General features: G+C 40.7%; 1 protein-coding gene across 1 annotated transcript; it reads right to left on the bottom strand.

Moving 5' to 3' along the window:
• Positions 1–27,281, bottom strand: pgm5 (phosphoglucomutase 5). Its single transcript, XM_086205328.1, has 11 exons — positions 26,856–27,281; positions 24,670–24,832; positions 24,175–24,321; positions 23,963–24,088; positions 23,693–23,883; positions 20,826–20,980; positions 14,479–14,594; positions 9,672–9,807; positions 8,901–9,084; positions 4,585–4,722; positions 1–829 (listed from the first exon to the last, which is right to left on the bottom strand). The coding sequence occupies exons 1-11, from the start codon at positions 27,111–27,113 to the stop codon at positions 740–742; spliced, it is 1,704 nt and encodes a 567-aa protein (XP_086061454.1). The 5' UTR covers positions 27,114–27,281; the 3' UTR covers positions 1–739.
• Between the last annotated feature and the right edge of the window lie 224 nt (positions 27,282–27,505).

Raw genomic sequence — 27,505 nt, 5'->3', positions numbered from 1 at the left:
ATTTTTTGTCCCTATTAAACCTGTCTGATTTAATTAGCACAAGCAAGAACTACACACAACGTTTTATTTGGATTCAAAATAAGAATTAATATATTAAAATATTGCAGATGTTGTTGGATATCAGACAAAAGCCAGAATAAAATAAAATCTGTTTCCTATTTTGGGTTGGATCACTTCCCATGATGCCATTCTACATCACACGTCCATTGAATATCAAATATGAATGGAGCCTGATTCATTTAACAAGAATCTGTCAGTTATGATGCAATGCCTGCTTTATTTTACATTTAAGTATTATTAACTTTGCATGGAAAAAAGAAAATGGTAGTACACAACTGAGTGGATATAAGCCATACAAAAATGTGAGAAATACACAGATATAGTGGCTTAAAACAGTCAATAATTCTTGATAAATGCACAAACATGGAGTTAACACATGCAACATACTTGCTTTTGCTTCTTTTTTTTTTTCATTATTTATCCATCGTAACATGAAATAGCCCCCGTGTTTTTGTTCTGATCGGTGAGAGAAGATGGTGGTCAATCAGGAACTGAGTATTTTTCCTGCAGGTGACAGAAGTACCTCAGAGAATCTGTTAGCGTCATGGAAAAACAGACGAGGCTACAGAGAAGGCACATCGAACGGTCGCAGAAGAGTGCAAGGCCAGGTGTCTGGAAGGCTTGTTTTTGTTTTGTTTTTTTAAGGGTGCGTGTGTGCACGTGTGTTTTCCCGTGTCACTCATGTGATAACGTTTGGACCTTGGCGTCCCGTCCTCTCGTGGATGTTGGAGATTTTCAGAGCGATGGCGATGAGGGGACCCAGCACCACCTGTACGGACAGAAGACACAGTTTTCAAAGCCAAGCTGTGATGTCATTTCGGTTTTAGAAGTACTTTTCTGGTATCATACCCATATAGTCGGGACTGGCAATGACCACAATGCATTTTTCACTTTGACAAATTTTTCTTTTGGCTTTGCCCACCTGCAAGTATACACGTCAATCTATCAAGAATTATTAGGGCCACAAATTTACCTTGTTTAATTTCTAAGAAGATAGTCAAAACGCCATCTTGAGTAAAAAGAAATTACTTCTTCCTAGAAGGCATAATTTCACTAATTCCTCAACTCAACGCAAGTTTGACAGAAATCTTCCTTCCTTACGTGTACTCTTATGAATTTGTTCCCGATACTTTGGCTTAATTCTCGCCATAATGGCTTTAATCTTGACATGTAAAAATCTTCCTTGCAAATCTTTGTTGCATTATCCCGATGCTTTTCACTATTGTTTTCAGTTGAGTTCATTCACTTCAGTTTGCAATAAAAAGAAATAATGTAAAATGTATACACATTTACAGCAAATATTTATGGGGCAACAAAATGTACCTTATAGTGTGATGTTGCTGCTGCTGTCGACTGCTTATTTGCACTTCGGACTGCACGTCTGAGTTGCTATTAAACCGTTTATGGTCTTGAAACTGTTTTAATGGGGTTTAACGCTTTTTGAGTGACATCCCAATTTTATCGTGCAGTTGCACAACAGTATGATGACAATAAAGCTTTTATTCTATTGCTAAAAAGTAATAACATAAATACAGTAGATATTCAAACAACAGATAATGAAAAAAGCCTGATGCTGCAGGAGATCTCAGTTTCTCGGTCTATTGCTTACATATAAATTAAGTATTAATCCGAAATATGGAATGAAATCACAAATATTATTATCTGTTCAGTTCATTTGACTGCTCAAAGAAGCAATAAAAAGCATTACAATTGAAATTCTTACTCTTCCTCAAAAGAAATGGATATCAAATAGCAGCTCGTCCACGGCTCTATATCTATGTAACATACTGTGTATTTGTGAAACACTGATAACGAGTCAGTCATGAGTCAGTCTTTGTTATGTTGTGTAAGGTCAAATATAAAACACATAATGTTTGACTTTGGGGCCTGAAACATGATGCAGATAAACAGATAGTTGCTCAGATCCCACAGTAGATAATACAGCTTTTACAGAGGCAGTAATCTAGTTTGTTAAACAGTTCTTGGTACTTGTTAAGACGGGATTCATTCATAAAAGCAGACGAGAACACTGTACAGCAGTAAAATCAGCTCTGAGAAACTGCTGAGTCAGGTATTTCAAGTGGACCTGGTGTAACTAGAGAACTTGAACCATTTTAAACATACCGGACAGTGAAACATTTCAAAAAGTAAGAAGGAACTGGAGCGAGGAGCACAAACATGACATGGTGTTAATACTGCTTAAGTGCTTAAGCTGCATGCGTCGCTTGCAGCATTACTTGTACATTATAATGTTATATAAAACTCCAGATAAGCAGCACACACTTCTTATGAAGTACACAAACACAACGACAGTCTCGTGGTCATCTCAAAAGCTCCTGAGTCTTTGATACACAAACAGAAGTACAAGTAGTCTTTCGTATGCGAAAGTATTCGTAGTACTTTGATTGCTAACCTAATAAGAATGTTGTCTAATCATGTTTGTCATGTTGGATGATTTATGTTCCATCGGATAAGGAGCAGAACGATTAGGATTTAAATTTATGATCTCACATTAATGATAGATTGTTCAAAGTTGCAGTGAAGGTCAGACAACAGGGACACGTTCTACTTTTCAGATATAGAATCTAACATTATTTAGTTTTATGTATAAACGCTCTTTATTTTATCTCCAAAAGAACCCACTATGTTAATCGTGTCGTGGGGAAATATCATTCAGTACTTGATGAATTAACAGACTTCGTCGTAAGGGAAAGAGCTTGTAATCTGGATGTTAAATCATTCCGCATACATATTGATTTTTCGGTCTTTCACCTAAATTAACTTGAGGTTACTCACATAATCTATGGCTGTAATGAAAGCTATGAATGAGCCTACTCTTTCTGCATCGGCTTCTGCTTCTTAACATCTCAAAGTAACTCCTAGTTGTTTATTGTTTTGGCAAAAAGATACACCATATCATTGTACAGTTTGGTGGCCAAACCTGAATTAGACCGTCTAGCCATTGTGGCGGCAGTTTATAACCCCTGAGTATGGTTAAAGTACACCACCTATCCCAACATCCATAACCACACTAGAAGCTAGTGTTCCTAATTACTCCAAAGTCTACAGGTCAGTCGCCTTCAATTGTGAAGGAAGGTGTTATGCAGGATCGCAAAATGCCATTTCAGGACAAACACCATCTTGTTTTTTTCAATCTATGAAAGATTAAAACTCTTAAATTTAATAATCTTCTGATGTTGTGGGGCTTTAAACGAGATCAATACACTCTATGGATAGGACGAGACTTGTGAAGTGTGCCAAAGTGTGTACACACACATTATACACACATATATGTGTGTGTGTGCATATATATATATATATATATATATATATATATATATATATATATATATATATATATATATTATATAAATGTGGGGTTGTATGAGGTAGTCATTCATAATTCATATTTTATCCACCAATGAAAATCAATATCTACTCGCATGTACACTATATTCGGAACATTTTTATGGGTTTATTTTTGCCGGCAGACGGACCTTTCATGACCTGAGCAGTATTAAAAGTAAAGCTGTGATATTGCAGTGGATATTGACTTGTGTTTGGTGGATAAAATGGCTCGTTGCGGGAGCCAGTTCACGAAGACACTGCTGCTGCTCTCAGCTTCTCTGCACAGGAGCTGCGCTGACTCAAATTTACTGGAGGTAAAATGCTTACAATGGATGAAACACCTCAACATTAAAAATAAAGTAAAATAAAGCCAAACCTTTACCAAAGTAGAATTTTAGTTATTTTACAAGGTTGCTTGAAATCTAAATATAATGAACTATTTTTCTATTAATCCACTTAACAAAGGATATCTATTGAAGGTCAGAAGGACTTTGAGATTGACAATGGACAGACTTAAAAAAAAAAAATACACACACACACACACACACACACACATATATATATATATATAAAATATATATACATATATATATATACATACACGTGTGTATATATCTATATATATACACACACATACATACATACATACACATGTATATATATGTATATATATACACACACACACACATACATACACATGTATATATGTATATATATGTATATATATACACACACACACACACACACATACATACATACATACATACATACACATGTATATATACACTTACATACACAAACACATTTATTTCTGCTTATATAAGCGTGTGTGCGTATAATGACAATCTGGTTGATGTTAAGATCCAACATCTCTTTAATATCAAAGTCCATCTTTAAATCAACAAAATGCCACCTGACATTAAATCTTCTTTCTACCAATTATCAAAGACGCTGGTGGCCAGCTGAATAATCTAAAGAGAGTGTCACCTCATCATAAAACCTTACCTCTGCTACTGATATCAGCCAGTAAAGCTGTGATATCATCAGTTCTCTGAAACACGCTGAATGTCCAACTATTCATTTACAATAAATGAAGAAATAGATATCACAGTCACAATTTTAGGTTTAAGGCCTTCCCTTTAAATGCAATTGATGGTATACACCAGCACACCCTACCTGTGTCTCTCTGTTGTGTCTCTCTGGGTCTCTCTCGAAACTCTCTGCATAAATCCGGATGGTGGCGCCCATCCCTCCACCGCTCCCACTCATCCGAAACACCAGACGAGATGCATCACTGAAGACAACCCTTAAACCCTGGAAATGTGCAGGACAGTGTGTTTAGTGTCGGTGTAACAGCTCAGTGACAAGACGCAGGTCAGAGAGTGGACCCTGACTTCCTGTCATTATCAACCACAAGAGAAAAGGATTGAACTTAAACTCAACAAGTGTGAAATGACAAGAAAGAAATCACGTGACAGCGTTTGGACCTCTCTAAGTCATTTGCTTCATGTGTCACTGATCAGAATGAACCTCTGCAATAATTTCAATCACTGTTGAGAGGGATAGCAAATATTTGACCCATCGGTGTCATCACTAAATCCAAGAAAATCAAACTCATGATATCTTCAGTATTCAATTCATTAAACTGTGTTAATGTCCATTTAAGTTAAGAGCAACAGGCACTCAGTGAGCTGAGAACTCTGACACACTTTTGTGCTCGGGCCCAATTAAAGCCGCAAACAGTTATGAGCGGGCCCTCACACCCCTGTACGTGTCGCAGTGTCTGGCCATTCTACAGAGCGAGAGGGTGATGAATCCATTTAATATAAAGATTTTGCATGACGGAAAAAAATAATGTGCGCACTGTGATGCAAATCTCACTTCCTGTATCCACTAGTTGGCGCTGCAGAACACACATGATATTGCTGTGTTGAGGCAACACAGTGCCATTTTAACGTAAATCAAATGATTATCATTATGTCAGGTTGACTTCCTGTAAACATGAGATGGTGCTATGACTTAAATTCAGCAGTGGTACGGTAAAGTGTAAAAAAAAACAACCAAAAAAACAAAAACAAAAGCATGCAGTTTGCAGTTGCCACCAGGTGGCACTAAGACTAATCCGCCGCATATCGTAAAAGGTTCTTTCTCGGCCAACCTCCGCCATGTTTGGTGAGAATCTGCCTTTTTTTGTAAACCAGCTGACAGACAAACAAGTGGAAAAAGAGACAAACTCAGAAAACATGATATGTAGGTACAATCTGAGACAGAGTAGAGAATATTTTACTTGGAGCATTTTTAAAAATTGTAGACTTCTTCAAAGCGCAATAAGTATAAACATCCAGTAGGTGGCACTAGTACTGAGTGTATCCCACTGAGTCCTTTATGATGTAGCAGCTGATTTCCCCCATCCTTCTAAAGCTATGTGAGGTCAGAGCTACTCTGGATCTCTGGTGTCATTTCAGGAAGCTTTACGAGGTCGGCTCTACTTCCTGGATTCAGTTCACTGAGGAGAAGAATCACACGTCACCTGGATGAAACCCGACTGCTAACTCTTTGAACTTTTCAGGAAAAGCAGGATATTGTCGCGTCAGGGTAACTGACTCCGTCTCTCTAATTCTGGCTGACGTAAGGAAGATAGGACTTTGACTAATGGATGGATGATAACCCTTATCTGTCCTGAATTCCACAGGAATCTTTCCTTATCCCATTATAGCAGAAAACACACTCGGGAGGACAGACTGCAATGTGCTTCGAGGAAAAACAACTTCATTAAACACACCCTTCTAATGCAGGATGACGTGATCATAGTGACTACAGAGTAGCTGTTCAGATATCATGACTTCACTGCTAAACAATGTACTACTCAACTACTACTAACCCTTCTTCAAATATAGAACAGTTTTACCTCGGAGTGGGCGCTCCTACCACTAAGAACCTCATCGTTTATTTGTGGGTGTAAAAGGAAAGAAGCTCAGGATTGAACTGGCCTAATCTGTGTGTGGCTCTGCAAGAATATGCCAGTATGAAGGTGAGGAGAGACAGTGATAATGAAAGATGTCCGTCTCTCTGTCCGTCTCTTTATCATCTCTAACAATAGAGCTGCAGTTATCAAGAGGCTGACTAAAGCCCGTTTAAAACACCCGAGGCCCCCACTGGAGGCAGGTGCCAGCCACAAATGCCGTAGGTCATGGTTCTTTATATTTACCAAGGAAAGTAAAACAATTACACGTATGTCAAAACTGAATAAACGGAAAATGTCTATGCCTTATAACTCTTAACTCTTACTTGTACAATCTAGACCAGAATGTCGACGTACAGACTTTTTTCTTTGCACTTTTTAATTCAGCTACTAAAAATCAGAACTATCCCTTTACTGCTGTTAAAACTATGGCAACTTTGCTGTTGTAATTTGTGGATAGTGTCAAGGAATTACTGCCCAGGTGTCACAACACATACTTGTCGATTTTATCTTTGCAGGTATCTGTGAAAAAAGCAACATTCATCCTAATGACTGACTCAGTAATGGTACAGTATTACACAGGAAATACTGCTAACCTTGAAGTTTGGCCAAGTTACTTATATTACTCATATTCAACATCCAAGTCTACATCCATATTTGTTTATTCATCCTTATATATTTATTTATCCATATATGCCTTGTATTCATTAACTACTATTTCTGTCTTTCTCCCTTCTTTACGAAAGGCTCACAGGTTGTGTATTTTATACGACTGTACACTTCCACAACCCGAGTGACAAGAAAACAACTTTACTCTTGAATGATTGTTTGACTGTATGAAATGTTATTATATTGAGATCAATATGAGTGTTAATAGTGTACAGGTAAGCAAACCAGAAAAACAGATGCATTTACACTGTATATAATCTAAACAAAACCATTTTTCACGTTAAGGCTGACAGGACGGCTGATAAAATATGACATGTGGTCAATGCAAAATGAATTCAGTAGCAGGCTACAGAGCCATGCCGCTGCTGTTTAGACCCCCATAGTTTGTAGTGTGTGTGTGTGTGCGTGGGTGGGTGTTTTTATGTTTGCCAACTTCTCCCCTTTCAGACACACTTGCTGTGGAGAGAGATGACAGCTGTTATAATTCTGTCCTGGGAGGAATGTGTGCTGGAATAACACACACTGGGGCGACCGGGACGCTGAGGATTTACCAGTGAGGTTAAATCACATTTTGGGGCGACTGACTAACTAGCTGTGAAGCCGCTGTAACCATGGCAACACTGGGAAGTTCTCTCAGCTGGACAGTGACAGACGTTCCTCTTTCAGCCAGAGAGGCGCGTTCAGTGATGGACAAATTCCACAACAACACAAGTGTTAAGGCATGTCGATCATGCACAGACACACATTTATACTTATACAAACAGACAACTGATAATGTACACACCAGTTGTCTGTGTGTGTGTGTGTGTGTGTGTGTGTGTGTGTGTGTGTGTGTGTGTGTGTGCGTGGTAGTAGGTGGGGTGGGGCAGAGGCTAAGATGTGTGTAAGCCAGGAATGATTTTCCATGCATGGAAGGAGTCAGCTGGGTAAACTTTACAGAAAGTGTGTGTGTGTGTGTGGGGGGGGGGGGGGCAGGAAGTGGATACACAGTCTGGGAGTCATTAGTGTGTATCAGCTGTATAATGTGTATATAGGTTTATGGCTCCAAATGGAAGAAAGGTCATCATGTCTACATATGGCACCTCTATGATGAAACAATGGTGAAGCCTCCTGGGTGGTCCAGTAAGTGAGTGTGTGAGGATAGAAGAGAGAGAGAGAGAGAGAGAGAGAGAGAGAGAGAGAGAGAGAGAGAGAGAGAGAGAGAGAGAGAATGTGCCCTATAGACGATTCCATCAAATTCTCTTATCTGTAACCTAATAAAAGCCAGATCTCTTGTAAATCATTATGTGTGAGAGTAGATCCTTTAATCTAAAAAAGCCTTTGAAAAAAATGGCATACTTTCACACTCCAGAAATACACACTTTCTAATCAAAACAATTCTTTAGTGCCACATATTCCTGGTAGATAAATATTCCTGGTGGATTCCCTCATTCAATGTAAAAAGAACTGTTATTTCGATGAGTATTTCACAAACCTTTTTTCTTATCCCTGCTTTACATCTGATAGGTCACAATTCTGTTTTATGCACACCCTATTGAAAAAAATCTAAGGTAAATGCGTGGAATTGAGAAGTTATCTCATATTTTTTATTTCCTCTCTTTCTTTGAAACCACGTACACATGTTGAATATTTTATGAACGAGATGTTGGGTGTGATGTCTTTTTTTTTTTTTAGCCAAACATCCTTTTTTTGAGGCTGGCTGCAGAGCTAGTGATATAAATCTTCTATAAAAGCCTGGAAGGAATAATAAGAAGGTATTTGGCAGCCCACCTGTGGGTCATGGCTCAATATAGATAATATTCTACATGCAATTTATTTTCAATCCTCTGATATTAGATTTCCTTTCTTTGCTGACGCTGACCTGGTTTCGGGCCACTGTTCCATCCACGGGGTCGATGTACTCGAAGTTGTCGGCCCTCTCTACGCTGTATATGTGATCCCCTACGGCAAACTTCTGACTGGTGAATGCTTTATCCGTGATTATGGACTCCAGATCCCTCATCAAGTAAAAGGCTGCACGTGGATCCAGGCCTTCATAATCAAATCTGTCGATCACATGAAAAAAACATATAAAGAGTCATGTGGTTATGGAGAAACATTATGATAAGGTTTGTTTAACTTTAGCTTCTCTCTTTTTTAACCAAATTAGTTTAATAGTTATTCAACAACAGGAAGCCATTAGCCAGATGTTGTTTGTCTTTCTGAGGTCTAGTCCTATGTCTGGCCTATACATCTCCTCCATAAATGCGCTGTGGGAAATTTGGATCAGATCTGGGCAGCTCAGTGTGGGAATATGAAAAGCAGCAGCAACTGTCAGTGGGAACCTTGACTGGAGTAACTATCTCTGCCTCTCACTGGGGAGAGGTTAAAATAAGAACAAGTGACAACCAGCGAGGCTAACCGGAGGAGAAGTGCGCGAAGGTGAAGGTTAAGGAGATATGTTTGGCTTTGGATGAAAGGGATTGAGAGCTGTGGAGAAAGGGAATCACTCATGTTAGGCTCATGGCATGTACATTTAATAACAAGGAGAGTAGCTCCATGGTGACAATAAAGACAGACCAGCAAGGAGATAAAGACAGATCACTGGATGCTCTCGAAAAGCTCTGTGATTGCAGATTCCTCCACTAGTTACCTGCAGAAGTAGTTGCGTCCAAACTTGGCCCAGTGCTCTCTGACAATCTGCTCCACCCCCTGCTTTCTAGCCGCCATGATGGACAACCACACCAGCACCGACCACAGACCATCTTTTTCACGAATGTGATCTGAACCTGCAGTAGGAAGAGAACATCAAAGTCAAAATGTTCTAGTCTTTTTATTTGTTGAGGTCCTCAAATGAGGGGATGAGAAACTAAAAAGTTGTTATGTAACAAAACTCTTGTGTCATGCAAGACATCAAAAATTAGTAGCAAGTTAGCTTAGCTTAGCACCAAGACTGGAGTCTTTCAGTTGCTTCAACATCAATGAGACATTATGCATTAATCTATGATATTTACATGTGGTTGAGCCATGTTGACGCTAAGCTATGACTGATCCTGTCATCCCAGCAGCTAGTGGAACTATGGCCATCTCTTCTGTAGTAAAGAACCAACTGAGGCCTTTTGCCTCGCTAAATGTGGACAGCGCCCTCTGTTGGAATAAAGATTAATAGCAATTCAGTTCTTATTGTGGTTGCTCGCATGGAGAATTATGAACAAAATACTGCCTGTTGTTGAGAGATGCTTTGTAATGGTTTAGAACAACCCAGGCCAGATTGAGATCTTTTGCCTTTGTGTGCTCAAGTGATACACAACTTGAAAATGTGAACACTGTCATGGTCTGGATCTTGTGAACTATTCGTTGTGGACACTGTTGTACTCTCATGGACTCTTTCGTATTGTAGCTCTCATCTTAGTTGTCTTTATTTTGTATCAATATCGTCTCCGTGATTTGTGTTCATTCTTGTCAGTTCCTCTTTTATTTTGTATTACTTCCCTTGTGTGTACTCCTTTGTCCATTTCCCACTTTTTTTCAGTGAATCCCCTGTGTGTGGTCAGTTCATCAGTCCTCATCAGTCACAGCTCTGTTCCCAGCGTTTCTCCTGCCTCGCCCTCATGTTCTCACACCTGTTTCTTGTTGAATCATTAGTAGAGTTTGTATTTAACTTCATTTCAGTCTTTCTCAGACCCTTGTGTCTTCTCTACCTGCGCTGGCGCCTGCGTGTTCCCTAGTTCCCCCTTGCGTTCTGTTTATTTTATATTATAAAGTCTGAGTTTCAGGAATCCTGCCTCTTTGCTGTTTGCTGCATTTGGATCCTGCTTCCACCACAAAAAAAACAGACAAACATTTTGGTTCATCATCCACCCCAAATGTAACAGGAGGTCTCAGAGAACTTTAAGAAACATACCAGACATCCCAACACAAGTAATGCCTCATGCTTCCCACACTTGAGGAGTAGCTCACACCCTTAGCCTACTTCATTGGGGAGCAATCAGTCAGTTATCCAGGACAGCTGCACAGTTAATGTTTCTGTAAAGAGGACACTTTGACATTTTAACGAGACTAAGTGATGTTTCACTGCAAGAGGTTGGAGCCAAACTGGAATCAACTGTTATCAATGTATTTTAGGTTATGTGCATTAAAAAAAAAGCATAAACCCTAAATCTCTTTTTAGAGAACACAATTATCTCAGCCAAAGAAGTTATGTGATCAGTGGCCGATGATTGAAAAGTTGCACACGGATTTAGATTAAATTTGGTTCAATTACAGAAATGACCTTTTATGGACCTTTATGAAGGTAGTGAGACATTTACTGGGATAACATCTATGAAGATGTGTGATTTTATACGAATCCTAATAAAACTTATCTAAAAGTGGAGTATAAGCCTTGGTGGGGGTCTCGGCTCTGTGTTATTTTTCTCCATCTCTACCACTGTACAGCTGTTAGGAAACTGCCAGTTGCCAATATTTAATCCCTGTCTTACTGTCTGTCTCCACTTGTCTGGGGGTCACATAATTTAGCAGATCTTATTATTGCAACAACTAAGTACAAACAGACCTTTTCAATCTGCACTGTTGCACAGCTCAAATCTATAATCTGTTATCAGAAATCCTAAATGTGAAACAGACGGGACAACATGCTAAACATCAGGCCTGTCTCAAGGACATAAAATCCTGGATGACCTACAGTTTTTCTTCCTCTAAGCTAAGACAAATCAGAAGTTGCTGTATTAGTCCCAAAACATTTTAGAAACACATTTTTAGAACATCTTGGGCTCCAGCACTACCGTAAGGAATCTGGGAGTGGCCTTTGATCAGGATATGTGCTTCAACTCCCACATATGACAAATGTCAAAGACTGCCTTCTTTAATGCTGGTAGTACTTCATTTTTCTTACTGTACAAGTATTAATATTATTATTGTATCAATATTAGTTGTCTGTCCATCGCTCTTACAGAGGTGCTTCCTCATAGAGGAACAGCGGGGTCTCTAATCTTAGTCAATTTAAAGAGCGTGGTTCTAGACTTACTCTATTTTGGTGCTATATAACTAAAACTGAGAGAACTGCAGTCAAAGCTACAGGTATATTCCAGTAACATTTCAACCAAAAAGTGTATTTTGTTATTCAAATACTCAAAAATAATTGTCTTACACTCACAAAGATGCTCTTCTCCCCTGACATTATATCATTGAGACTCCAAAATGCAGAAAGAGCCAGCCACCTATATTTAGCTTGATGCTAATATTGATTTACAGCAAACTTTATGCTCAGTAATCTTCAAACCCTTTGATTTGAGCGATAAAAAATCCCCCAAAAGACTATAACAATGCTCTGCAGATGAGCTGGTTCAACCGAATGGGCTACCTGGTTTTGCTTCATGCTACCACGAATAAGCGCTGTTTGTTTTTAGCTCAAGTCAAAATGTATTTTGTGATTACTGAGCACGTTGCTGGATAAAGAGGAAATGGATTATAACGAGTGAGAGATTGTAAACAGACGTATTTGAAAAGTTTTGATGTCACCAGCCATCAGTTCCCATTTGCATGAATTAATAATAAATATATGTGGCTGGCTCTTTCTGCATTTTGGAGTCACAAAGACCACACGTCAGGGACAAGTACTCATGATAACTTGACATGGAAACTATTCGTTTGAGGTGACGATTTCATATTTCACCGACAACTTTTTTTTTAGAAATAACATATTGTATATTTATTTGCGTGCAACTAAATGAAAACTAGCAGTGGTTAATGCTGTCCCTGTGTATCTGAGTAGGGGTGTATCTTAGTTGAGAGCGAGAGGGGTGAACAGCTCAGATGATTAACTCTGTTGGGCTCCCTCTGAGCTTTTGGCCTTAAATGGATAGACAAAGCGTAAGCTCCCGTAGTCCTCGGTGCTCTCTGTTCTGTTCAGCTCTCTCCTCTTTGTCAAGTAGTCTGATATTTTGAGTATCCAACCTCCCTCTCCTCACTTTGTCCTGATTTATTGAGTTTCTGGAAAGATGCTCTCTCCAGCAAACAGAAACCAAGGGAGGTTAAACTTATGAGATGAAAGAAAGCTTTGTGGATGCACATTTTTTTCTTCCTGCACACGTATGCGTGCGCGCATGTATTCATAGAATACACTGTCCCTGTCGGTCTGTGTGCATGTTGCAGTGATTCAGGGAGGCCCTGTCTCCTTTTATAGCAGAAGAATGGGGATTATTTACACTTGCAGCCAGGGTCACAGCCCTCACATCTATTAGACGACTGTGCCGGCAGCCAGGATGCCAGGATGCACTCCAGTACACTCTAAACTGAGAAAAGGCTAGTCAGGGTGTGATAGGAGATAGACGAAAAACTCTGACCTTTAAAATCTAATAATGATTTTCAAACAGCCTCCATCTTATTTTTACAGTTTTGGATATGATGACAATCCAAAATCCAATAATATCCTATGATAACATTATTCAGAGAAAGTTAATCTGGGGCCACAACAACATTCAAAGCACAGGCGTGTGAGGCTTTTTCTGCTCCAAGGTTGTCAAAATTAGTTTTACACATGTGAAATTGAATCATAAGACACTTACTGGATGTACGACTTGCTAACTTGATTTAATTCATACAACAACGAATTATACTTGTATAGAAAACCATGTTCATGAAATGTTTTCTAAATGTTTGGTTGAGTTCAGTTTTTCTGACACGTGTACAAGATTACAAAAGAATGAAATACTTGTGCTCTTTCTAAGATAAAGGTTAGAACAATGGTAAAAGTTGTTCATTTCACCAATGCCGCTCTCTTCCTTTTTTTATTCTTTAAAAAGTCTTTTTTTCATCATACATTTCCAGCAGGAGCAGCAGCACACATTAGAGTCCGGCACAGTTAGCGGTGAGCTGTTAGCTATAAGCTATCCTGTCACATGAGAGTTAGAACCAGGAAGTGTTGTTGTTGTTGTTGTAGTATACAGTAAATGTGCCTCTGAGACAAGATATCCATCTCCATTGTGCATTTTCTCTGATAACAACGTCACATTTAACCCTCACTTTACACAAACACATTCACCAGAAGTGACTTCCTGCTAGTGAACAACATATGACATCATAGAAGCTGCTTCAAACGATTCAATAGGTTATCCAACCAAAAATTGGGCGGCAATTTTTCAGCTGCTTTCATGAAGACCTTCAAGTAATTCGTCTGGTAGGTGTACTGCACCTGGGTTGTAATGTCCCTTAAGTTTTATGAGACCGGACACACTTGATGCTTGCAATAGCAGCAGCTGACCAAGTGCTTCTTCTATTGATGGCCTTGTTTGCTGGCACCTCGGCAACAGTTGCTACTGAAGGGAGGGGATTTCTAAATCACACACCCTCTCACATTTTCCAAACCGGTCAAGGGGTTTGAATGAGTGACCTTCTGACTACAAAGAAGGATTTCTGTAGGACGCCTTGTTACTGGAGTGAGTGTTCTAAGGAGATCGTACCTGTCCCAAAGCTTTCCTCCCCACAAAGGGAACAACGCCCGGAATCCATCAGGTTCCCAAAGTATCTCCATCCTGTAGGAGTCTCGTACAATGCCAATTTCAAGCCTTTGGCTACCCTACAAACACACAAAAGAGAGAGAAATCACCCACTTTATTCTGGTAAACACTTCATATATTTATCTTTCTTGTACCGCCAGTTTTAATAGAGATAAGCCTAAAAACAATCCTGTGACCTTTTAATATGAAGCAAATCAAATGCTTGATGACAAGCAAAACCTGCCAGCAGTTCATCCATAACTTAAGAAGGCAAAAGCAGTAAGAACAAAGTGAGTCAACCTTTTTGCCGATGTCTGCTTTGAAATGGAGCCATGTGCTCACATAGACAGCAGGAGAGCATGAGGTTATCCCAATGGATCAACTGAGCATTTATGAAACAGCAGCGGATCGAAAATATCATAGATTTTCACTTTCTTTTGCCAATTCTTTGAAATTAGGGTTAAACCCTTGACTACAGAGGTGTATACAGCAGCTTAACAGCCAGATTTGTCCTGCAGCAGTTGGTGGAGACCAAAATAGAGCTACAAAGAGATAGAACTACATTCATTGGGCGGAAAGTAATACAACTCCAAATCAACACTGATGTTGCTCTACATCCGTTTATAGATACTCACACTGCTGTGTCAGCAAATCAGCTCATGCAGCTGAAAACCGAACTATGAATTCAAACAATGACATATTATTTATTTCTTTTTTTAGGCAAAGTGGATTATTAATTACTGAGACCAAAAAAATCTAAATTTGTACTAAAATCCTGTCATCAGACCTGCTCATGGGAGCAGAGATTGTTCAATGCAAAGAAAATAATGATAAACATCTTGTTTTTCGGTCCGGTGCAATATGTCATAGCCATTTAGGGTATATCGTGCACGACGACTCAAAGCAGCCTGTGTTTCAACTGATGAAACATTCCTTCATGAGAACTTAAAGCTTGAAGAGAAACACGGCCAAGACTTTTAGATTCTGTTTCATTTTATTAACTTTTATTGTTCAGTCCAAACACAGTCACGATCCCACGTCTGCTTACCGTCACAAAGGATGAAATACCACGTCGTCTCAAAACTCCTCTGTGAATCTGTCAAAAATGTAAACTCTTGTCTTAGATAAGGATCACCTCACAAAATATCCCACCCGACAAATCTGCTCCTAAATTTACAAAGGGGATTTCACTGCGACATATGTTGATGTGAGCCTAACTGCGGTATACACACGCACGCATTCATCGCACACACAAATACAACCCTTACAAGTTCCCAGTTGCTTACGTGAGGATGGGATAAATTACCAAATAAGAGTAAACCAGCTTTATTCCCCTCTGGGGAGGCGAGAGCTGGAACAGAGCGCAGGCATTCCAAAAAGAAAACAGAAACGCCGGCCTTCTGATGAGGAACTGACATCTTAAACAGCATGCATCCAACACAAGCAAAAAAACTGACCCTACCAATGTGCACAAACGTGAGGACAACATTATTAACAGTGTGAGAATTGTTCAACAGTGTGTTCTTAATTTTGATTTATGCATTTGTGCATAAATACTGACGTGGAACATACACACGCGTGTATACACACTCAGATACAGACTTGGTAGCAGAAAGCTAGGGCTGCAGCAAGTTACTGTTTCATAATAATGTCATTTAGTCGGAAAAATGTCCATCCAGTGTTTGCAGAAACCAGGATGACTTTTCTGCGTTTTCTCTTGACTGATCAAAGTCGAAAATCCAAAGATGATCAATTTCCTCTCAGTTTTCTCTCAATATTTTCTGATTTTAGATCATCCACTCTAAGCTTCCCGATGTCAAGTAATGGACGGGTACACAAATGAAGTCAAACGAAAGCATGGCATGTAAATCTACACTAATTAAGAGGAGGAAGAAGAAGGAGGTAGGAAGACAAATGAGAAATGAGAGGGTAACTGAGAAGAACTGTCTGGTCTCCCATTCACTCTTCACAATGCCTGTTTATTGTGCGAGATTTCAAACAGTTACAAAGAAAACTGACATTGATGAAGACAAACATCCTCGGAAGGGAAAGAGAGGTAAATGATTAATTGAGGATTTACAGCGATCGCTACAGGGAAAGTACTTCTCTGCAATAACCAGGTGGCACAAAGTCTGGAGGAGCTGAGACTTGAACCATGTATCTTCTTACTCCCTGACAGCCGCTCCACCTCCTGAGCTCAACCTTCTAAGAAGAAAGCCAGTATCTCCTGTGCTCCTGGTCTCCCTCCATCATGCATCAGTCCATTCAGAGCAGTAAAATGTGGGACGAGGCCTCTCTCTACATCTGGGGAGTGAAATATTACCAGCTTTTGGCCATGACTTCATATTTTGCCAAACATAGCATCCAGTGCCCTCTTCTCTCACATCCCCCGCCCCTCTGAGGAGAGCTCAGCTGGGATTTAAAAGCTTTAGACTGGCATTCGGACAAAAAAGCGCAGCATGCCGAAGCTTTACTTGGACTAGAAATGTTAGTTCTTCTTGACCTGAACCTGGAAGCCTAACTGGACACCACCGACATCCAATACTTTGACAAACAACAGTGACCGAGGTGATTTATGCGATGATTCAAAGCTGTTGCAAACATGGTTTTGTGGATCTGGCGCCAAAATACATCTGAGACATTTCAAGGTTTTTCCAAGGCTGTATCAATATGTTATTTGTCTTCTCGCACTGTATTCAGGAGAGAAAATTGCTTGCAGGGTAAAGGTTTGCCTTAGTTATCTCCTGCAGTTTGTTCCGTCTCTTAATATTTGGCCTTGGGTTTGATGATAGCTTTTCCTTTTTTTTTATTGTAGAATATTAGAATTCCTGAAAATTTTCTTGGTTATTTCTGAGAACATGAGTCAAACACTACCAGAACTGGTGCTGTATTTTCCTGTATGGCCCTCATCAATCTTGAGGTCAAACTGACAAATACATCAAACTAAATTAAAATGTTTTCTGCAGTAACTCCCTTTTTTTCCCCTTGTAAAATCAAACATCTCTGCCCAAGAATTGCATTTGTTTATGTTTTTACATCTTCAAAACAGTTAACCAAACCATCTTTGCAGATAATCACGTCTCAAACGCCACAACACTCAAGGGGAACGCGGGATAAAAATAAATCCATAAAAAGCTCATCTGTGTCTGGGTGGGGTCGCATAATCTCTGACACAAGTTTACATGTGGGCTTTGGGGGCGGTTAAGAGACGGTGATCATATTGTCTTGTTCATCCTAGCAACCAGCACAAGAGCCATTAATGCACCATTAACCCTTCTCTTTTAATCGTTGCCTTCTCATTAGATCTGTTCATCCCTCTGTCGGTCCCTCTGGTAAAGGACGCAAGCATCCACGACAACAAGAGACACTTCCTCCACCGAGCAGGTCGTGTTTTCAGGTGGCCTTTGTCGGTTCACTTGTCAGCAGAGTCGCATAGAAAGTGTGTAATTCGCATCAAGCAAGAATCCAGAAAATTTCAGAGTAGATTAGTCGTAGCACCATCTGGTCGCAACAGGAAATTACACATTTGTTGTATATTTTTGAATGCTTTGATGTACTTTTAACAGGTGTCAATAAGAACCATCTTAAATTTGAAATGCCTTATGAACTTGGTGAAAGGTTCCTGTGACAACTGGAAGGTTGTTTCTTTTTTGTTTAACGGTGATAGCAGGCCTCCAGTTTCACCGCTGAGAACACTTAAATGTTGTAACTGGACCTCACACGGTCACATCTTTCCCAAACTTCACCCCTTTCATGAGAGTCGTGGCCGAAAGACGAGCTGAATTTAAATCATAGTGCAACCTAGTGGTGACAGGAAACGGTATTTACACCACAATACACACATGAGTCATGCAAAATCGGAGTACCATTAGGTTCTCTACCCTCAATGAGAACCCAAATGTTCTCGCCTTCTCTAAGTCTCCAAATGAATCCATATCAGGTTCCTGAACAACAAAACATCATCTGCCCTACATACATACTGTACACTATCACATTTATCAAGTCTTTCATAACACAGCCTGCCTGGCCATGCATAAACACATGGTGGTGGTGGGAGGTAGAGGGTTGCTCAGTCTAAACACTCACATAAGCCATTTGCTTGCCTAAAAAGGCCTACAACACTCAGGGTTATTCCAGGATCCAACAGCGCACTTCCTTACAGCACAGATCATGGGCTTTGCTGAAGATTTGCACTCATTGTATATAATACACAGGCAAGCATGTTACAGGGCAGGGGAGCTCATAAGAAGGCATGTGTGTGCGTGCGTGTGGACAGCAGAGGACACTCGTAAAGAGGCAAATGCTATTTCATGCAATGTGTTTTAGACAAAGCTGTGCCAACTGTGATCTCTCTATTGCATCAGTACAGGACATATTGGTTGTTAAGCCTATAAAACACACACACACACACACACACACACACACACACCCTGATAAATATATCTTAGGGGGGACCTCCATTCACATTTTGCATTCTCTAGCCCCTGGCCACTAAACATCACAACTAACTGCCTTGACCCTAACCCTGACAACAACCTAATTCTAACCCCGACCCGAAAACCAAGTTGTGACCTTCAAACAGACCTTTTAAGTTGTGAGGACCAGCTAAAATTATCTCACTTTCCAAAAACGTCCTCACTCTGTTGGTTAAAAATGTACTTTGGTCCTCATTGTGTATCAAGAACAAGCACACACACACACACACACACTTGTCTTGTATTACCCGACCCTAGCCCCTAACTCTAACACTAACCCTCATAACTCAATGGCTAAACCTAAGCACCTAAAAAAAAAGAGCCTAAACTTTCAGTCAAGCATGTAAAAATTGTCAGGTCAAGCATTTCCCCACAAAGCACATCTGATCCCACAAAATGTGGCCTCACACACACACACACACACACACACACACGCACATGTCTTATGATGGTAGTTCATCGATATGTCTTCACCCTCAAACCTCATCTATATGTTCACAAATGCAGCCATAAAACTTGGAAAATGAATACAGAATTTCGGTGACATACATCTGTCCATCATAACTGAAGATACGGAGGTGACGGTGAGTAGTACATCCCAGGTTGGATGTCCTGTCATGGTCCCGTGAGGGCCTTTTTTTGAATTGAAGTGATTAGCTTGTATTGTATTTCTGATCTTGTTGGTGTTCTGTTGTGTTTCCACGTAGTTCTTCTTTCATTTGTATCCCTTTCGTTGCCTCCTGCCTTTGTGTGTCACCTGTGTCTGGTGAGACTATCAGTCCTCATAAGTCACAGCTCCGTTCCCAGTATTTCTCCTTGGCCTGCTCCCCTGTTCTCACACCTGTTTCTTGCTGTGTTATCAGTCGAGTTTGTATTCAAGCACAGTTACTGGTGTCAGTGTCTGTCAGATCCTCTCCAAGTCTGTTTTCCTCCCAGTTTAATCTCTAGTTTTTTTTCATCAGCTAATTAAGCGATTGTTTAACTTGTCAAGCCCTGTGCTTATTTTTTCATACTTTTATTCTTTTAAATAAAGAGGAGGAGCCTTGACACTTAAATAATGATGCTAAAATTGTAAGCCAATGAAGCCGCTTCCCCCCCCCCATGTCCACAAAAATGGTTTTGATAAAATGAGGCAAGGAAAAGCATCGTATTACAGAACAAAAGTTGTCAAAAAAACAAGAAAACAATTAAATAACAGGTAGGATTTTTTTCTCCCAAAACAATTGCGTCTTCTGTGGAAATTAATTTTAATTCAATATGTTTTATAGGAAATTAATGAAGAACATTTGGTACGTATTGTGTTCATTAATTCAAAACAAAAGGAGCTTCTAAATGTTCTCATCTGTTTTTAGAACATGAAATGAATCTCGACAACAACGCCGAGTAGAAAGTGTACATGTACGTATTTGAGTGAACTAATTATAGTTGATCTTTTCTGGTTGGCTCTGACACGCTTCCCGTGAGTGGCATTCTGTCAGAGCCTCGGTGGGGTGCAACACTGGGATCCCTCCTATACTGGAACAATGTTAATGGGGATGACTTTAGCAGTGATCACTTCCATTCACTCAGCACCCGCCGCTCTGCTCTCAGCTTACATAACCAACATTTATAGGCTGTGTGTGTGTGTGTGTGTGTGTGTGTGTGTGTGTGTGTGTGTGTGTGTGTGTGTGTGTGTGTGTGTGTGTGATCTCACAGTCTTATTCATAGTGGGTCGGTCCTCCTCCCTCTCCCTCAGAGATTAGACAACTGCAAGAATTTATGTTTGGGGGTAGTGTGACAAGACGAGAAGAACTGAATGTGTGTGTGTGAGTGCGTGTGTGTCAGTGTGTAATCTACCTGTCAATGGCGGTACTAGTGGGCATACTCCTGGCGAAGCCCTTGACTCCATGCTGCCTGAAGAAGGGGATGGCGGAGAGGTTTGCAGCCATGATGGCTACCGAGTCTGATGGGCTCACGAAGAAACCATTTTCTCCGAGGATCATATACCGGTCCTGCAAAAATCAGATAGGACATGATGAGCCTGCTCCTGCGAAGTGAGGATAAGAGTTTATATAAAGCCTGTTTTTTTCTCCTTGTCCAAAAATAATACTCAAAGACACAAAAACACGTGAAAAGGTCACGCTGTGTAGCTTGAATGTGTGCACTGATCAGTGGTTGACAATTGTATCCTACAAAACACGACTTACTGTGAATTTGACTAAATACTAAGACCAGTTTTAGGAAATTAATTAGCCTTTTTCATATTTTTAGATTTTCCACTGTCAACATCACCGAGTGCGTACCTACAAGGGGTCTGAAAGACCCTTCACTTCATTTTGTACTCTGATAGTCAAAATGTGTACTTCTGGTCTCTTGAAGGCCAATCTTGTACCTCTGAGGCAATAATTGTACCTTTTTGAGGGAATATTTTTCAAGAGTGTACTTCTAAGTTAAGAACTGTGGAAGAGCTGTTCCCTGGAAATAGTTGTGAGCTGCATACGACAGGTACGACAAAATATGGAAACTGAGCTATATCGCGATACTTCCTCTTGTTATATGATATCGATACACCAAGCAACAAATATCAATGTGAATAAAACAACATTTTGGTAAGTGTTTTTGTATATGTGATGCTAGGTATGACTGACACAAAACAGGTTGTGCTGATAAAAATGATATGAGATCATTAAAAATCTATTGCCCATAAATAGAATAGAATATTTATATGATACATGATTTCAAAATATTATGACTGCATATCTGTTGAGCTTCCTGTTATTCAATACTGTGAAGCAAATCTGATGTTAACAAAGAGAACCAGTAAGGGCTTTTTATCAAAAATCACAATCACAGTTGAGACTTTTGGAAGAAATGGGTACATGGGTGGTTACAGCATTATGTAACCAGAAAAGAAAAGAAAAGAAAAAAGGATTAACCCCCCCCCCCCCCCCATGACCATCAATCTTGGTGGGAGAAACGCAGCTCCTATGACATAATTCTCCTGATGCTAAGCTAATGTATTTGTGTGTGTGTGTGTGTGTGTGTGTGTGTGTGTGTGTGTGTGTGTGTGTGTGTGTGTGTGTGTGTTGATGATAGAAATGACTACTGGATGACTTTGTGGAAAAACTGAGAGCTGCTAGCTGGATCATGGTGGTTTCAGCATTATTCAGTCCCTATCACCTTTCTTCCAACTAGCAAACAAAAACACACAAACACAACAGCACCCTTCACTAAAAACTTGACTGGTTTTGAATAATTAATCTTTTTTTGTTTGTTTTAACCTGGATCATAATCCACACCCTCTTTCAACAAGAATTGGTCAGGTTTGAAGTTCGCTCATGAAAATCCAATGTGGGTTCTGGAGCCTTAAGAACACATTTTAACCAAAACGTGTAATTTGTCCTTGAATTACTCACCATTAAATGTCTCAATCCCAGAACCATGACTGAGTCCACTTTATGGACTTTATGGATAATAAGACCTAGATACCGCTACTTTTTCATAATGGCTAAATACCGCCCCCCCCCCCAAAAAAACAACATGTTTTCCCATGGCTGCAAAAAACATTGGATGTACATTTTTAGCTTCACAACTGCTAATGAATTATTCATTTAACTATCCAGAATTTATCCCCTTGGTCCAGTAACATTTGAGAAGTTAAGCAGAGTTGTAAGATTAAAACATTTTACGGGTTAAGCTGGAAATGAAAACAATCAGCTGATGGAAATCTCTAGTGTTCTGGCTCTCTTCTCCTGTGGGGCCCACAGGGGGCACTCAAAATATCTAAGGTTACCTTAACCCACAAGATGGTGGTCCGCCGTGAATGGCAGGAAGTCAAGTGCCATCTGCGGCGGAAGTTTGTGCCGTGATTTCCATGAGCAGAGTTTGTGGTCTGCTTTTGTGAAAATCCTAACCTAACCCTGACCCTAAACCCCAGAGGTCACGTGACTTCCTTTCAGTTGCAGAGGTGGAAGTTAAGGTGTCTGCCCCCACGGTCTGCAGATAGGTACTCTTGAACGTTTCTGTGGAGACTGCAGACCAGATGTCCAACCAGAGAAAGTTCAAAAGTGCTGGAGCCACAACTGCAAAAGCACAATCGCCATTACTTTTCTGGTGAAATCAAGAAAGAGTTGAGAGTTGGAAGATCTTGGTGTCCTCCTGGTGGTGTAACCACCCAAACATCCATCTGTGGGTAAACTGAATGCATCAGTTGGTTCACGGCTGCACCAAAACAAAAGTGCTGGAGTTTGTTTTAGGCTTACAATCTCTCTGAGATTGTAAATAGATCATTTTGGACACTTTCGCTATGGTTAACAGTTGTTCTAGAATAGCTCCCAGCACTTCATCAAGAGCAAGGCACTTGGAAAGCAAATTACACTCTGGCTTAAGTAGCTCCTTAACTACTAGGAAATTACTGTAAAATACTTTTTTTCGGATAGAGAGATGTGATTATTTGCAAATGTCAAGCATCTCCAGTCTACTTTAAGAGCATGAACTTTAAGGTTTACTGTATTATTTATCAGTGGCACAAAGAGAGGTGGGCTAAAATAAGGGAAGGATCACAAATATTTCTAATGATTACCAGTGCTCTTAGCTCAGCATTTAAATAAAAATTTGGATCTAAATAGTCAATAAAGCATTCAGTTGAATGAACGCGGTGATGGTGATGTATAAAAAAAGCTATAGAAACTCTACAAGCCTCACAAAGGTAGTAAATATCTCACCCCGTCTGCATCAAACGCAGCACCAAAGCCGAAGTCTCCTCCTTTCATGGCATCTACCAGAGAGGTGGCGTATGTCAGGTTGGGCTCTGGAGGCCGGCCCCCAAAGTCCTCCAGAGGGACACAGTTGACAGCAGAGTTAGCAGGGGCCCCCAACTCGTCACACAGGATACGGCGCACATACGGGCCCATCACTGGGGCGGAGGAGACAAGATGAGGGCTGTTAAAATCAAGAACAGGGGAGTCACGTGTCATGATGGGATGCCGTCTCACCTCCGCTCATTGCGTCTATGTGTAGCTTTAGCTGATCTGGTCCTGTGAGAAGACTTTTTATGGAGTTGAAGTCAAAGATGGTCCGCAGCAGCTGTAGATACACCTCAACTGAGTCCACAATCTCCACTGGAAACACAGACAATGCACCACATGAATGAATGCGCCTGAGATAACTCCATGTCTCAATATTTGACTGATACCAACAACAGTACCTCTGAAAGGTTTGAACTTGTTCTCCAGATCAAAATCATGTCGTCCCAGCCTGGAGAGGTCAATACGGAGTTCGGGGCATATGGCGTATTCCTCGAGCGTCCGGCTCACCTGATGGATCCTCTCCATCACTGTGTCTGGGGATGGGCCTGTGACACCAAGCACCACGAATTTTAAAATCTGGGATGTAATTTACTCCATCAGGATGTGGCATGATGTGATAACAGTCGTTAGGCGTAATGTTTCATGTTTACATCCGTACATACCTCCTGTGTATCATTTACACAAAATCTCAAGAACAACTTGAGGGAATCCCTTCAAATTGGATTTAAATGTCCATTCAATCTCATTAATGGACTGAAAAGGTTTTAGCGGTCAAAGGTCAAGGTCACATTAATGTGCACGTCTCTAGAGCACCTTCAGGACTTTTCATCAAATATAATGCAAACATGCACCGGGACCCGAAGAAGACCTGTTTGGAGAGTTCCATTCCTAACCTCCATTTGCAACATCAAACTTGATTCCAAAGTCCCCCGCAGGGCCTCCAGGGTTGTGACTAGCTGTGAGGATGATTCCACCGATGGCCTTTATCTTCCTGATGATGCAGGAAACAGCGGGGGTGGACAGGAGGCCGTTGTGGCCGATTACCAGGCGACCGATCTGCAAAAAAAACAAAAACATAAAAACAGGACGACCTTTATTGACAAGGATGTTTCTGAATCCTTTAATGAGGCAAAACTTCTCATTAAGCCACATGTACTAGAAAAACTTCCTTTTCCTTGACTGTGACCTGAAAAAGTTCAATAGGCCATCGGTCTTCAAAATGATAGGCCACTTTGAAAGCAAAGGATCTGCCCCAGGAGGGTGCCTAAATACTACATCTATTTATAATTATACGCTACTTATAAAGAAGTAATACAATCAGCAGCCCATAATACCCCACATATTAGATATTCTAAATAGAAGTCCTCACTGGAGAGGAATTTATTCTCCTCCTGCTCACATCCGGCTTGAGAAAAATGACAAAAGTGTGACCAATTGTAATTAGCCTGCATATGTAACAAAACTATGATTATATTCATGAAAACATATGTGATTAATTCAATGTAAATGTGACTCATGCTTACAATGTTTACCCTGACCTCTGGTTGCGTGCCATTTAACAGGGGATCCCTAACGACAACAGTTTGGTGCGAGAGAGAAAGAGAGGGAGGGGGGACAAATGCAGGCAGGAAAGTAGAGCAGGATGGATGGGAGTGCTGATAAGACCCACATCCAGAGACATTTGGCTGGGCCAGCAGAAAAAGTGATCTCAAATTATATTCCCTTCAGGTTCCCCTTTGGAACCTGTCCAAACCAATCACAGAGATCTCTGAGCAAGCGTTTTAAATGAGCTGTAGGGAATTTCTCTCCCTCTCTCCCTCTCTCTCTCGCTCTTCCCATTTTCATTTATATGCTGCTGACAGATCAGAGAACATTTTGGAGAGATGACAAGTTTATGTCAGTGTGTGTGTGTGTGTGTGTGTGTGTGTGTGTGTGTGTGTGTGTGTGTTTGTGAGTGACAGAGAGAGAGAGAGAGAGTAAGAGATGAACTGAGATGAAACTGTGACACCAACCAATCATTTCCAAATATGTAATGCTTTAGTGAGAGATAAAATATTTTATTAAACGCATTTGCAGAAGAATGACAGTAATTAGTCAAACTGACAAATGACAGCAGTGAATAAAAGAGCTTCTGTTCAGAAGTCCTACTGGCTGTCTTGCCTTCTATGACCCAAAGTTGAATCTACTTGAGGTGAGACAGTGTTTGACTGCGTGAAGCACTCCACAAGGCGGTAGAGCTGCATCAACTCATCCATTAACTCCATTGAAAGATAATCGATTGCCGGCTATTTTGATAAACTGCTAATCAAACAATTTCTGTCCTTTTTCTTCAAGCAAAAATCTCACACATTTGCTGGTTTGGTTTTGACTGACGAAAGATTTGGACACGTGGCTTTGAGCTTGTCATTTTCTAAACAGACTCAGGAAAGGAGAAAGAATCGGCATGAAACAGATTCTGAGCTGCTGCGACTTTGTGCTTTTATTTCCTTACATTTCAAAGGAAACATTGTACTTTTTACTCCATGACATTTATCTGAACCCCTTAGTTACTGGATACTTTAAAGAAAAAGATTTTGTGTTGTAAACATGGCAACAACCTGATAAAGATGATGTACGGCAAACTTTGACCACACACACACACACACACACACACACACACACACACACACACACACACACACATAAACCACGTTAGAGGTCAAAGGTTCAATGATTGAAATACACAAACATCTTGCAGAATGAGTACTTTTACTTTTGATACTCGAGTCAACTCAGTATCAGATACTTCTCTACTTTAACTCAAGGGACCTTTTGTATGAAGAGTTTCACGTATACCAGAGTACTACTTTATCTGGGTATTGCCTGTACTTCCTGTACTACTGCTTCATAGACAACAGTGAATGATGACTGTAACTCCTGGACACTTAACTGTTGCGTTGATGTTCTAACTGGTGGAAGTAAAGTTCCTCCAACTTTACTTAACTTTTATTCTCATGTGGGGCTGGTCAGGCCAGGCGTGTCCCGCATACTGAGGGACTGATATTTAGCATCTGGGGTTTGACCCTCCCTCCTGACTCACCCCGTTGGCAGCTGCCATCTGCACGATCACCTCGATGGCCGCCCTGCTGAAGTAGCGCCCGTCGCTGCCCACCACCATGGTGCAGCCCTGCCGGTCCCGCAGGTCCATAGACGACAACACGCTCTGAATGTAGTTCTGCAGGTAGTTCTTCTTCCCCTCGAACACCGCAGTCTTCCTCCGCAGCCCGTTGGTCCCGGGCCTCTGGTCCTCGAACGGGGCGGTTTGCACCGTCACCACCGGGATGGGGCTCGTCTCCATCCTCCTTAAAAGATCCCAACAATCAACTAGTGAGAACCAACAGAACCCTAGAGTTGTTCCTCCCTGCTAGAGGGAGTGGACCCACACCGGGCAGAGATGTCCTCTCCTCGGCTGCTGAGAGCTCAGTAACCTCCAGCACCACCAGCTCTCACTGCTTGACTACTCCCTCTTTTCCTAATAAGCCCGAACAACTGACAAGTAGGAAAAAAAAATGCAGGCAGCGCCAGAATCAGCTGAGACACCAAAAATAGACCTCTGACTGATGGCAGAGGGGATTGTGTCTGCCCCGGCCTGCAACCGGACACTGCCCGGTGCGAAGGAAGGTATATACACCAGCCGTGACCGTCATAGAAGTTTATTTGTACAGACTATTTGCCCCCCACCCCCTCACC

The sequence above is a fragment of the Aulostomus chinensis genome, chromosome 6, assembly GCF_037954235.1.
Source record: "Aulostomus chinensis isolate RoL2024-O1b breed Wild chromosome 6, RoL_Achi_v1.0, whole genome shotgun sequence".
Taxonomy (NCBI): Eukaryota; Metazoa; Chordata; class Actinopteri; order Syngnathiformes; family Aulostomidae; genus Aulostomus; species Aulostomus chinensis.
The sequence above is the reverse complement of the archived record's forward strand: the minus strand, read 5'-3'. Positions and strand labels throughout refer to the sequence as shown.